This window comes from Polyodon spathula, chromosome 40, assembly GCF_017654505.1.
Source record: "Polyodon spathula isolate WHYD16114869_AA chromosome 40, ASM1765450v1, whole genome shotgun sequence".
NCBI lineage: Eukaryota > Metazoa > Chordata > Actinopteri > Acipenseriformes > Polyodontidae > Polyodon > Polyodon spathula.
The window spans coordinates 2,017,711-2,030,628 of NC_054573.1; the positions used below are offsets into that span (position 1 = coordinate 2,017,711).

General features: G+C 44.9%; 1 protein-coding gene across 2 annotated transcripts in view; it reads left to right on the forward strand.

Moving 5' to 3' along the window:
• The window catches only part of LOC121304810 (synaptosomal-associated protein 25-like), a 15,340-nt gene extending 5,387 nt beyond the window's left edge, over positions 1–9,953 (forward strand). The window contains exons 2-8 of one of the 2 annotated variants that reach the window (XM_041236207.1): positions 5,328–5,491; positions 6,173–6,214; positions 6,429–6,477; positions 7,030–7,147; positions 8,238–8,375; positions 8,845–8,989; positions 9,265–9,953. In XM_041236207.1, coding sequence (XP_041092141.1) covers positions 5,420–5,491; positions 6,173–6,214; positions 6,429–6,477; positions 7,030–7,147; positions 8,238–8,375; positions 8,845–8,989; positions 9,265–9,330 — 630 coding nt within the window. In that variant the 5' untranslated portion in view covers positions 5,328–5,419 and the 3' untranslated portion in view covers positions 9,331–9,953. Of the gene's footprint in view, positions 1–5,327; positions 5,492–6,172; positions 6,215–6,428; positions 6,478–7,029; positions 7,148–7,707; positions 7,820–8,237; positions 8,376–8,844; positions 8,990–9,264 lie in introns of both variants that reach the window. The other variant, XM_041236209.1, reaches the window with a different exon arrangement.
• Positions 9,954–12,918: the final 2,965 nt, after the last annotated feature.

The window sequence follows — 12,918 nt, forward strand, 5'->3', positions numbered from 1 at the left end:
CGCTGCTTTTCTTAGACTCTTAGTGCTCCACACAAACCCCAGCCAGCTGCTTCTTCACTCTTTTCACCCTGAAGGGTGAATCAGCCCGATGGACACCAGTGACCCTCGCTCCAGAGACCTCAATCTCAGTAATCGAATTATCAGTTCATGCAGCTCTGTGTTTCGCGATCCTTTACCACTCTACTCACCTTAAAAAAACATCCTAAATGCTGCTTAAATACCCATTTTCATTCAACTATCCAGCCATTGCATTGCGAAATTGCTTTCCGAATCAGACAAGCAATGATGTGCAACACAAACCAATACAAATAATATAACAGACGATCACTTATTTCCATTATGTTTCAGGGTTTTTTTAATGATAATGAGAAAGAAGACAATGCCTCACTTCCTGCCTCCATGCCTGAAGCCTCCCCTGGACTGGAGGGAGCACCCTTTCTCTTTGGGGGGGTGAGGGAGGGAGGGAGCAGTTCAGTCTCTGTGCCTCAAGCCTGCCCTGGACTGGAGGGAGCCCCCTTTCTCTTAAAATAAAATATAGCAAGCAAGTCTTTGAGGGCAGGTTGTGCCATACTAAATGCTGTTTTTCAGAAGCACTTTTTATTTGTGCTGTTATAGTCACAGTCATTCTTTCAGTTCCCCGCTGTGAACAATACAATACCTCTGAGCAGGGCTTTACTTCCAGGCAGCGTACTGTTCAGAAAATCAACAGAGACGTTAAAGCTGAAGCCATTTCATCAACAACTGCTGAAGCCTCTATCCCTCACGAAACCATCTTCAATCTCAATGCGCCACTGAGTTACCAAATTTTCAGTGTCTTTTTTTTTTTTTTTTTTTTTTTTTTTTTTTTTTTTTTTCCTTCTGACTTTATAGGGTTCGATAGACCTGGAAAAACTGATAAGGAAGCAGGAAGTTCATTTCTGCAAATGTACTCCCTGCGGTTGATCTGTTAAAGCAATAGGCATTCGTCTATTCAAAGGAGCTGATATTGAAATCTACCGAAAACTGCTTTTTAAATAACGACGTGCAGAAAGAAATAATTACCTAAACTGGCGCGCCCCCTGAAAAAAAGATAATTATATAGCTGTCAATCCGCATAATCAGGTGTTCAAATTGTCAGATGAAAGAAGTGTCCAAGGTTAATAATTTCCATTGAGCAGCCGAGCAGAGATAATCTAGTTGCACAAGAGGCCTGAAAACTTTCAGGTTTAAAAACAATAATACTAGTAATAATAACTTGTGCTAATAATTATAATTATGAAGAGCTCGGAGATTTGCATTTGAAAAGACGTGCGAGTGAACCTGCTGACAGCTTTGAAGAAGGTGAGTGCTCTGCTCCCAGAAAAAAATAATAGAAAAGAAACAGCATGAAAAAAACCAAACTAGCTCGTTTCGTGACTTGAACTTTATTTTCACAAACATTTTTTTTTTTTTAACTGAGTGGTAAATGTTAACATAGGTTACCCTGGTTTGCCTTGTTTTTTTAGTATGCTTTACCAGACTTCTCTGTGCTTTACAATGCTTCCCTATGCTTTACCAGACCTCTCTGTGCTTTACAATGCTTCCCTATGCTTTACCAGACCTCTCTGTGCTTTACAATGCTTCCCTATGCTTTACCAGACCTCTCTGTGCTTTGCAATGCTTCCCTATGCTTTACTACACCTCTCTGTGCTTTACAATGCTTCCCTATGCTTTACAATACCTCTCTGTGCTTTACAATGCTTCCCTATGCTTTACCTGACCTCTCTGTGCTTTACAATGCTTCCCTATGCTTTACCAGACCTCTCTGTGCTTTACAATGCTTCCCTATGCTTTACCAGACCTCTCTGTGCTTTACAATGCTTCCCTATGCTTTACCAGACCTCTCTGTGCTTTACAATACTTCCCTATGCTTTACCACACCTCTCTGTGCTTTGTAATGCTTCCCTATGCTTTACTATCCCTTTCTGTGCTTTGCAATTCTTCCCTATGCTTTACCAGACCTCTCTGTTCCAAGTTCTCTGCCAAATGTGTGATAAACCATAGCGAGTAAACAGGCCTGTGTGTCTGAGTCCCTACAGAGGCTGGGGGGGGGGGGGGGGGGGGGGGGGGGCTTTGGCTTTTGTTTTATTTTAATAAACAGTCGCTCACTCTCTATGGTTGCTGCTCAGCAACTAGGGGAAACCGTGGCAACCTCTCCTTGCTACTGTGGGGAAGAGGAGGGAGGGAGAGAGATTTTCAGCTTGCTCTTTCCATAGCCAGTGCGCTCTGGGTGAAGTTATGGCTTGAAAACATGGTTACTCAAACATGCTGTGCCTCCTTTATATAAGAAATAATGTACACCCAACTGAGTAAAATAAGGCTGCTATTCTATCAAGGCTTTCAGGTGACATAAATTGTGAAGCTGATTCGAGATAGAACCAGGCTTGCATGTACAGTTTTGGTGTGTGTGTTATTCCTTATTACACATGGTGATGTGAAACACATTGCTGAAACTGTAGAACTAGCCAGGTTTATTTTGTACCTGTGCTGAGAATAACATTGGAAAACAGAATACAAAATTTAATGTAAACAATAAAACAAGTTTTGGGTTTTTTTTTACAATTCATTTTAAACTTTTGGATTTTTCCAAAAGAGAGAGTCTCCCCAGTCTCCCCTGGTAAAGGCACGGCCGCTTGGTGTGCAGGGGGTGAGTCACACAGTCAGGGGAGCGCAGGGGTCCCCGAGGATCTCCCCTGGTAAAGGCACGGCCGCTTGGTGTGCAGGGTGAGTCATACAGTCACAATGTTATAATATAGTGATAGAAGTTATAATATACCCCAACCTCCCCACCAGCAGTCAGAACAAACAGTGACTAAATTGAAGAGCAAGCAGATGAAACAACCCTATTGTATGGTGCATGACGGAAGCCTCCTGTTTTCCTTTCATTATAGCATGTGTGTTTACCCAGCCTTTGACATCTTACTTACTGAGTGGCGCTATCGTATTCCGGTGAATAGCGTCGCTCATAGTCGTGTTGTTTGCTGTTCCAGTTGGATTAATGCAAGTACAATGCAAGTTGATGTCTTTTATTGTTGTGGATGATTCAGTATTCTGGGTCCTGTTTTTTTATAACAAGGATATCTCTTCTTCTCCACTCTTCCCTCGACTCCCTCGTTCACCCTCCCACCCTCTATGATCTCCCTCTATAATTATGTCTGTCTCCTTTTTTTGATGTCTTCCCCATCCCTTCTTCTCCTCCTCCCTCCCCCTCTCTCGTCTTTTCTCCCATTCCCTCTGTATCTCATTCTCTCTCCCTATCCCTCCTTCTCTCCCACTCTCCTTCTCATCTCTCGCTCTCCCTCTGTATATCTCTTTCCCTTTACCTCTCTCTTCCATCTCTTATCTGCAGTTCTCCTCCCTCTCCCTCCCTGTTTCCCCCTTCCTCCTCTCCCCATTTCTCTCTCTCTCTCTGTCACCATCTCTCTTCCTCCTTCTCCCATCCTCTCTCCCATCTCACACTCCCCTTCCCACCCCCCCCCTCTCTCTCCTCTCTCTCTCTCTCTCTCCTCTCTCTCTCTCTCTCTCTCTCTCAGCTTGTGACTGGAGTCCCCCCTGTTTCAGCAGCCCTATAATTACTGTTTTGATTCCAGCCACAGTATGGAGCAGAGCAGAGCCTGTGTCACACAGCCTCGCTCTGTCTGTAGGAGGAGGAACTGGGAATAGCAGTCCGCAGCACAGGGACACACCACTGACCCAACTCTGTATATCAATGCCCAAAACATTTGTCACCTCGAGTTTCATACAGTTTTACTTTCACTGGGTAAATCAGAGTTTAATTGGAAATGAAACTGGAAAGCAAGCAAAGTTTAAAAAAAAAAAAAAAAAAAAAATCTAATTGGGCACTGGGGAGCTCTTTCTCTGTGACAGTGTGAGCAACAGGCTACACTGTACTCACAATCCTCGTCTGCTATCACTGTAGGAGTGTGGGAAATCGAGTAATCGTCGCAGTGAATTACGTCGAGTTTCAGTGACCTTTTACTTTCGTTACTGGTAGACAAATTAACCTTGAAATGAAACTTTGACCCCTAAGCAAGCAAAGTTTAAAAAAAAAAAAAAAAAAAAAAAAATCTAATGGACTGGGGACTCTTTCTCAGTGTGATCGTGTGTCTGAGCAACAGGGTGCAAGCTCTAGTGACAATACAAAGGTTAGCTAATTAGCAGCTGTTTAATCCAAGTTTGCTTTAATGGAATGTAAGAATATGTTCAGGAATAAGGTTGGCATGCAGCCTCAATAAGACACGAAACACACAAGCAAATGACAGTCTTTTTAAAATCAAGTTCACAGAACCTTTTTTCAACTTAAGTGTATTCTTAGTTTTCAGAGCACAAAGGAAAAGGAGGTTTTGTTTACAGTAACTCAAAAGTGTAAGAGAGTGGGAGAGTGTCAGTGTGGGAGAGTGGGAGAGTGTCAGAGTGGGAGAGTGGGAGAGTGTCAGTGTGGGAGAGATGTGGGAGAGAGTGTCAGTGTGGAGAGAGTGGGAGAGTGTCAGTGTGGGAGAGTGGGAGAGAGTGGGAGAGAGTGGGAGAGTGTCAGTGTGGGAGAGAGTGGGAGAGTGTCAGTGTGGGAGAGTGGGAGAGAGTGGGAGAGTGTCAGTGTGGGAGAGTGGGAGAGAGTGGGAGAGTGTCAGTGTGGGAGAATGGGAGAGTGTCAGTGGGAGAGTGTGGGAGAATGTGGGAGAGAGTGTCAGTGTGGTAGAGTGGGAGAGTGTCGGTGTGGGAGAGTGGGAGAGTGGGAGAGTGTCAGTGTGGGAGAATGTGGGAGAGAGTGTCAGTGTGGTAGAGTGGGAGAGTCAGTGTGGGAGTGGGAGAGAGTAGTAGAGTGTGAGTGTCAGTGTGGAAGTGTGGGAGAGTGTCAGAGTGTGAGAGTGTCAGTGTGGGGGAGTGGCAGAGTGTCGTATTTTGTCAGTGTGGGAGTGGGAGAATGTGGGGGGTGGCAGAGTGTGAGAGTGTCAGTATGGGGGGGTGGCAGAGTGGGAGAGTGTGAGAGTGGCAGAATGGGAGGCAAGGCAATGGTTAGCTTACGGTTTCTCTTGTAATTCTTTTCAGAAATCAGCCAAACTATTTCACTACTGTACCACTGGTCTTCTCATCCTAAAATTATGATAGAGAAATTATTTCGTCATAATCCTGTAAACATTTCCATCTTGTAAATAATCTTCTCCTAGCTAATAAAATGATAATTACATAATAATAAAACCTGTTCTTACCTTTTCAACTCAATTCAATGGGCCGAGATGCTAATTCGGTACATTCTGTATAAACGACAGGAATTCGCAATGGCTGATGTTTGCTGTTCTCTTGTGTTGCAGAGTTCTTGGATCCCTGCGGAGTGCCGTCGGTCTGCTTTACACTCTCTCGCTCTCTCCCGCCTCCTGCTGTGTCATTTAGAGCAGGGAAGAGGATGGCTGCAGGGACAGCCACGCCCACCGAAATGGACGATCTGCAGAGACGGGCAGATCAGGTCACTGACGAGGTAACAGACAGTCATCAATAGCCCTTTTATACTGAGCAAGCTCGCTGGTGCATAGAGAATATCGTACATGCGAGCAATAGTGCAGCGAAAAGCAGCCAGATGAAGTGCAGAGCTTCAGGGAACTGAATATTTATTAGCCTTTGACAAAGAAGAATCAGACTTGGTTGGCCATAGTCAAAACCAGAGAGGGTGTCCTGGAGGGCCATTCCACTCCAGGTTTAACAGGTAAAATGGGAACTTTAGAACAGGGCTGGAACAAAGACCAGGAGTGGAAGCAAGCCCCACAGGATCTGGATGTGAGGTAAATCTTGACCCAACATGAGGTATTTGCCCCCCCACCCCCACCTCACCCGAGTTTCTGTTCCCTGTCAGGGGTTTTCGTTTTTTCCTAGAACTAGACCAACTCGGGACCTGTAAACCTTCCTCCGAGAAGAAGTGTGTCTCTCTCAAGGAGGCTCTTCTTCACACAGAGAGAGGCTGGAACAAAGACCAGGAGTGGAAGCAAGCCTGGATTACATGGAAGGAGGCTCTTCTTCACACAGAGAGAGGAGAGGGGGTGGGATGGGATGAATCACTGGGATCCTTTAAGACCCATCTTGATGTGGCAGACGACTGAGGTGTCATATTGCCCGGCAGCTTGGCAAAGCTCTGCTTTCATATTCGTGTTTTGTTATTCCACAGTCCTTGGAAAGCACTCGTCGGATGATGCAGTTGGTGGAAGAGGTAAGAAACGAGATCTGCTTTTTAAAAACATCTTTTTACACTTTTCCCACCTCATCGTTGTGTAGTTCACCTTTTCTTTTATTTTACTGTAATATAAAAAATAAACAATAAACCTCCTGGTTACAAGCCTGTTTCTTTAACGATCGGACCACACTGCCATACACAGTAAACTTGAACCTGTTCTGATTTTATTTTTTTATTTTTTTTTAACTAGAGCAAAGATGCTGGGATCAGGACTCTGGTCATGCTGGATGAGCAGGGAGGTATGGTCCACCCCCCATCCCCCCCATCCACAGCTTCACCGCTCCCACTTTCACACCCTAGCACAGGGTTACAGATCCGAAACCTTCCCTTGCTTTACCATGTCCTGCAGTGTCACCCTCCCATCTCAAGAGCAGTTCACCTCGCTGCTTTGAGTCCTGACTTTTGTTTCAAAGAGTTAGTCCACCTGCTGTGGATTTAGATTCATGTCTAGAATGGCGAAGGCAGAGAGATGGAGAGTAGAGAAGCTACAGGAAGAAATCTCTGACTCTCAGCTTCCAGCTCCCTGTTAGAAGAGATCAGAGTGCAGGATTTTGATTGGAGTGCTTTCTTTCTTTCTTTCTTTCTTTCTTTCTTTCTTTCTTTCTTTCTTTCTTTCTTTCTTTCTTTCTTTCTTTCTTTCTTTCTTTCTTTCTTTTCCTTCTAGTCTCTAATAGTGCCAGATTATAACAACCCATCACTAAAACGAATCCCAACCCCCCTGCCACCCCAGTAGCTAAAAGACCCCAGAGCAGGAGAAATGAAAGGGGCTGTGCTTCCTCTGCTTGCTCCAGAACAGCTGGACCGCACGGAGGAGGGTCTGGATCAGATCAACCAGGATATGAAGGAGGCTGAGAAGAACCTCACCGACATGGCCATGTGCTGCGGCCTCTGTGTGTGTCCCTGTGCCAAGTAGGTCCTGATTAAGCAGGAGCCCCGCACAACTCTGCCAGCCAGCCTGTCTCGTGACGCTACTGCAGATGCCATCTTGGAACTATAATAGGGATCAAAAATTTATCCCCTACGTTTTGTGACACACCCTGACACTTCACTTCAGCACAGCAGCGGTGTGGGGGGTGGGGGGCATGGGGTACACTGTGACGGACCGTTAAGGACATGTGAATCTGCCTGGCTGCTTTTTGGACCTGTCAGACTAATTGGGTTTATCCCAACCAACCCTGGTGATATCTGGAAAGTTTATTACTATAGACCCTTCATACAGTACAATAAGAAACAGCCAAGCCGCAGTGTTCTGATATGAGAATTGTAAAGGGGAAACAGGTTAAAAGCATAAGGCTTACAAACCAACAAAGAGAACGAAAAAAAAAACTTTGAACTCCGACTAGCGAGTCTTCTGATCCCACAGTTCCAGCCCAGCTCCTGTGTCAAGTGTGCGTGTGCGTACCGCGTGTGTTTGCGCTTTTCCGCTGTGTTTTCTGCGAGCGACCGTCTCGTGTATTTCCCTTGTCCAGAGCAACTGGAGAGAGTCGAGGACGGGCTAGACCAGATCAATCAGAACATGAAAGAGGCTGAAAAAAACCTCACCAATCTGGACAAGTGCTGTGGTCTGTGTTCCTGCGAGAAGTAGGTGTCTGCTGGGTGGAGGGGTGCATGTCTGTGTGCCTGCCTGCCTGCATGCGCTTCCATTTCAGTCGAACACTGGGAGAGGAAGGAGTCCTAAACTTCTGCTCAAGAAACTTTTTATCTGCATTTTTTTTCAAAATGTATGTTTGTTTGGTTTTTTTTTTCTGTTATGTTTTACAGAAGCCTAAAATATAGCATCAATCCAGTCATTTTTATACAACGCCTTTCATGGCATCTCAAAGCGCTTTACAATGGTTAAATACTTAGCAAAGTGTAACAAAGCACAGCCAAAGCATTGTAAAGCAGAAACGCGCATGTGAAACCCTGAGAGGGATGACAAAGCATGTTAAAGATTGGTGAGTCTGGAGTGGGACACTTTAACAAGAGGTCCCCCTCCCCCCCCCGCCCCTGCTCTCAGACTGAAGGATTTCGAGGCGAGCGGTGCCTATAAGAAAGTCTGGGGGAACAGCCAGGACGCTGTGATCTCCAGCCAGCCTCCCTCCCGCGTGCTGGATGAGAGGGAGAGGATGACCATGACTGGGGGACACATCCGAAGGTAAGTCCATTTGGAAATAATGCAGTAAAACCTGTCCAACCCAGCATCACTTAAGACTGGAAAACTGTGCCGGATTGTAAGGTACCCTGGAATGCAGAGGTACTGTAAACTCTAGCACTGTAGCCCACAAAATACAAAGTATCAATGATAAAGCATTTTAAAAGCATTTACTTTTAAAAAATCTATTACAGAAGCATCTGGGTTGTCCAGTTCATGGATGTGTGAGAGCTACAGCTGGGGCCAAACATTATGCATCGCCTAGAATTTTAGGATTGAGACATGATATAATATGCTGTATATATGATTTGAGAATATCATTTAGAGAATATCAGTTTTTTGTCATTATTCAGCGGGCTTCATTCAACTTCATGAAGCAAAATGAGTTCATTCTATAATGCGATGCAAAATTTTTGGCCAGAGCTGTAGGCTGGCTGCTGAATGGTTGCCCTGTGTGTGTGCACGTTTGCAGGGTCACCAACGACGCCAGGGAGGACGAGATGGACGAGAATCTGGAGCAGGTGGGCAGTATCCTGGGCAACCTGCGGAACATGGCCCTGGACATGGGCAACGAGATCGACACCCAGAACATCCAGATTGACCGGATCATGGACAAGGTGAGTCCTCTCTTTATGCCGAGGCGCTCTCTTAAACCTGCGGTCAGTTCAAGTTTGCAATCAGAACATAGCGGCAGTCATGTGATTCTAGAGGTGTAGCGAAACTCGTATATTGCCTTGAAGAAACTTGAAGTTTATAAATGGAATGAAACGGCAGTCTGGCAGTGTTTGTATCACTGATCCACCAGCAAATTAGATAAAGCTGATGCATGAAAAAAAAAAAAAAGATGTTAAACATCCCATTGACTTGTTTGTTTTGTTTTTGTTTTATTAAGGCAACTGTCAATAACAGCCGCATCACAGAAGCGAATCAGAGGGCCAATAAGCTGATGGCAGCATGAGAGAAACTCACCAGGTTCTCCCTTCACTGAGTGTCTCTTCCACACACGCACGCATGCACAGCACGCCAATGGCATTAAATAACACTACAGCTGTGGCCAAAAGTTTTGCATCACTAATGTAACTAATGTTGCTTCAGAAAGTCGAATGAAAGCTGCTGAATAATGTTGAATATTGCATATTGAATTGCACACGCTTTGTAGTTTTCCAGATACTTAACGAACCCACTAGTATGCCTTCTAGTAGACTTTTGCAATTATCATGTTGTAGTTTCTTTGATTACATGATGTCAAATAAAAGATCTACATTTATCATTTATATACTTTTTTTTCTCAATTCTAAAATTCTAAGTGATGCAAAACTTTTGGCCCCAGCTGTTCATTTCAATTATTTCAATGATATTTTAAACTGGCACACAGCGCCTCCCTGTGGCCCTCTGGTAATGACTGTTTCTTGGACAGTTTTTAAAAAACTAAATATTATTACAACACGCCACCAGGTGGGGGAATGGTGGTACTGCCGCTTCTCAGTGTGTTTCTAAGAGATTTCTGCACGCTATTTAACCTAGTATCTAGTGTGTGTGTGTGTGTCAGTGTGTGTGTGTGTCAGTGTGTGTGTGTGTGTGTGTGTGTGTGTGTGTGTGTGTGTGTGTGTATATACACACTAACCCCTTAATTATCTATTTAAAAAAAAAAAAAAGTTTTGAAAAGTTTGAAATCTCAGCAGTGTGAAAGAACAGCGTTGTACAAAGAAGTCCTGAATCGGGCAACTTAATTGCTCTGGAGACAACAGGAGGCTGACGTTTTAAGTGGCTTTAATTACAATGGAAATGCATTGCAATTAAACATACAGTGCTGAATCCCCTTACCAAGTGATCTTCAATAGCAGACAGTGTACGCTGTGATGACAATGGATCTGCAAAGAGATAATATTAGCTCAACAGCAGGACTGTCATGATAGGACGCTGGCATGGGGTGTGGGTTCTCCTCTGGGTTTTCAGTGGGGTAGCGTCAAGTAAGTGGCCCGTTCAGACCCTACAGAGCCGATTTCGGAACAGAAAAATCTTCTCCCCGAGTCGCTCGCCTACTTCGTGCACCCAGACTGTAATGTTAATCCAGTGTTTTAAAATAAATAAAAAACATATACATCCTGTGTGATTTACAAATCCCTCTGAGCTCTCCGATTTCCAGCTGAATTTTGAAATGATTTTAACAGCCCGTCTTAGAAGACATGGCTCCGTGAGGCAGGAGTTTTGACGGCCAAGAAAGAAATATTTTCTTTTAATAGAACTACGACAGGGGGAGGAGGTATATTTGCAGAAATTGACTTGTAAGGTTATTTTTACAACTTTAACTCCACTGTTTAATGTAAGTGGCATCTTTAAACAACATGTTGCATAGAATGATGAGATGTGATCCATATTCAATACGTCCTATAAAAAATTGGATACACAGAAAAGTAAGATTATACCAACTTTATGGTAGCTTCCGTTCAATGTGAAATAACTTTCAGAGTAAATATTTCATTTTTGGTCAAACAAATTACAACTAATAATAAGCCTTTGTCCTTCAGCCCTTATTGCATCATCAGAGATGGAAATAAGACTCCCGTTGCACAGCAGTGTGATCCGGTCCTGGTTTCACTATAAGTTTAATAATAAGACACACCTGAGCTTGTGGCCTAGACACACTGCGGCTGATCAAGCTGGCAGTAAAACCTGGACTGGATCATACTGCTGTGCAACAGGAGTGTTGTTTCAGTCCCTGCATCACCCACTTCTAGTAATTACAGTGTTGTCAGCTACTTGTGCAATTATCAAGTTAAGAGATTGTTCTTATTCTTAGACCAGTGGTCTTATTCCCCCCCCCCCCCCCCCTCCTCCTCTCTCTCTCTCTCCCCCCTTCTCAGGAGTTCAAAAATCTATATGGTCTGTGGACTCATCAAACCCCCAAGCTCATTGTGGAAGTCTCCCCCCTCTCCATTCCGACCTCTCCCCCTCGGTCCATCTCCTAGTTCCTCCGTCATTGTTGACCGCAACCAGTTCATGGGGCTCGGCTTCGCTCTCTCTCAGTTTTGATGGGCACTCTCTCTCTCTCTCTCCCTCTCTCCCCCTCTCTCCTCTCCCTCCTAAAAAAAAAAATTCCACCCCCCACCCCCCCCACCCCCCCCCCTGCCCCTCTCTCTCTCGCCCCCCTCCCCCCCCACCCCCCCCCCCAAAAAAAAAAAAACGCCATCGGAGGAGATGGCCTGGCTCTCGCGCCGAGCGCGTGCGCGCTGGGGAGGTCTCCCTCTCTCTCTCCCTCTCTCCCCCTCTCTCCCTCAGTGAAGGGGGGAGGGGGTTGGCTTCTCTCAAAAAACCCTCTCTTTGAGCTCTCTCTCTCGTCTCTATTCTCTCGCCCTGAGAGAGAGGGTCGGATTCTGGCAGAGCATCTCTCCGAGAGGAATCTCTCTCTCCTATCTCTCTCTCCTCTCTCTCTCTCTCTCCCTCTCTCTCTCTCTCTCCTCTCTCTCTCCCCCCTCTCTCTCTCTCTCTCCCCCTCTCTCTCTCTCTCTTCTCTCCTCTCTCTTCTCTCTCTCCTCTCTCTCTCTCTCCCCTCTCTCTCTCTCCCCCCCCCTTCTCTCTCTCTCTCTCTCTCTCTCTCCCCCTCTCTCTCTCTCATTGTTGTATGTATGTATGCTGAATTGTATTTATTTTTTTTTAAATGGTTTTACTTTGTATCTGTAATTTATCGCTGAGCATATCTGACTGCCTGTACCTGCGTCTATATCCCATAATAATGCGGAGAATGTAAATGAATAAATGGAATATGAACTTGAATTTTCTCTTTGTCTCCTTTGTTATTTGGGTTGTCAGTTGCAACAATGTCATCTTGAGAGACCCTCCAGTAATGGCGTGCAGAATTCTGCATGCTCCGAGCTGGTGGTGTTATTGGTTTTCAGCCGGCTGTACTGGTTTTGAAGGTTTGGTGCTGTAGAGCATTGTAGAGCACAGAGCAGTATATTAAAGCAAAGGCAAGCACTATAAAGCGCAGAGAGGTCTGGTAAAGCATACGGAAGCATTGTAAAGCACAGAGAGGTCTGGTAAAGCATAGGCAAGCATTGTAAAGCACAGAGAGGTATGGTAAAGCATAGGCAAGCATTGTAAAGCACAGAGAGGTATGGTAAAGCATAGGGAAGCATTGTAAAGCACAGAGAGGTCTGGTAAAGCATAGGGAAGCATTGTAAAGCACAGAGAGGTCTGGTAAAGCATAGGGAAGCATTGTAAAGCACAGAGAGGTCTGGTAAAGCATAGGGAAGCATTGTAAAGCACAGAGAGGTATGGTAAAGCATAGGGAAGCATTGTAAAGCACAGAGAGGTCTGGTAAAGCATAGGGAAGCATTGTATTTCTATCCCTTCGGACATTTCGCACAGAGAGGTATGGTAAAGCATAGGGAAGCATTGTAAAGCACAGAGAGGTCTGGTAAAGCATAGGGAAGCATTGTAAAGCACAGAGAGGTCTGGTAAAAAAAATATTTGAATTTGGTGTCTGTATACTGGACACTGATTCTTCGCATGGGCGTAATTCAGTAGCTACATCACCAGAAAGCAC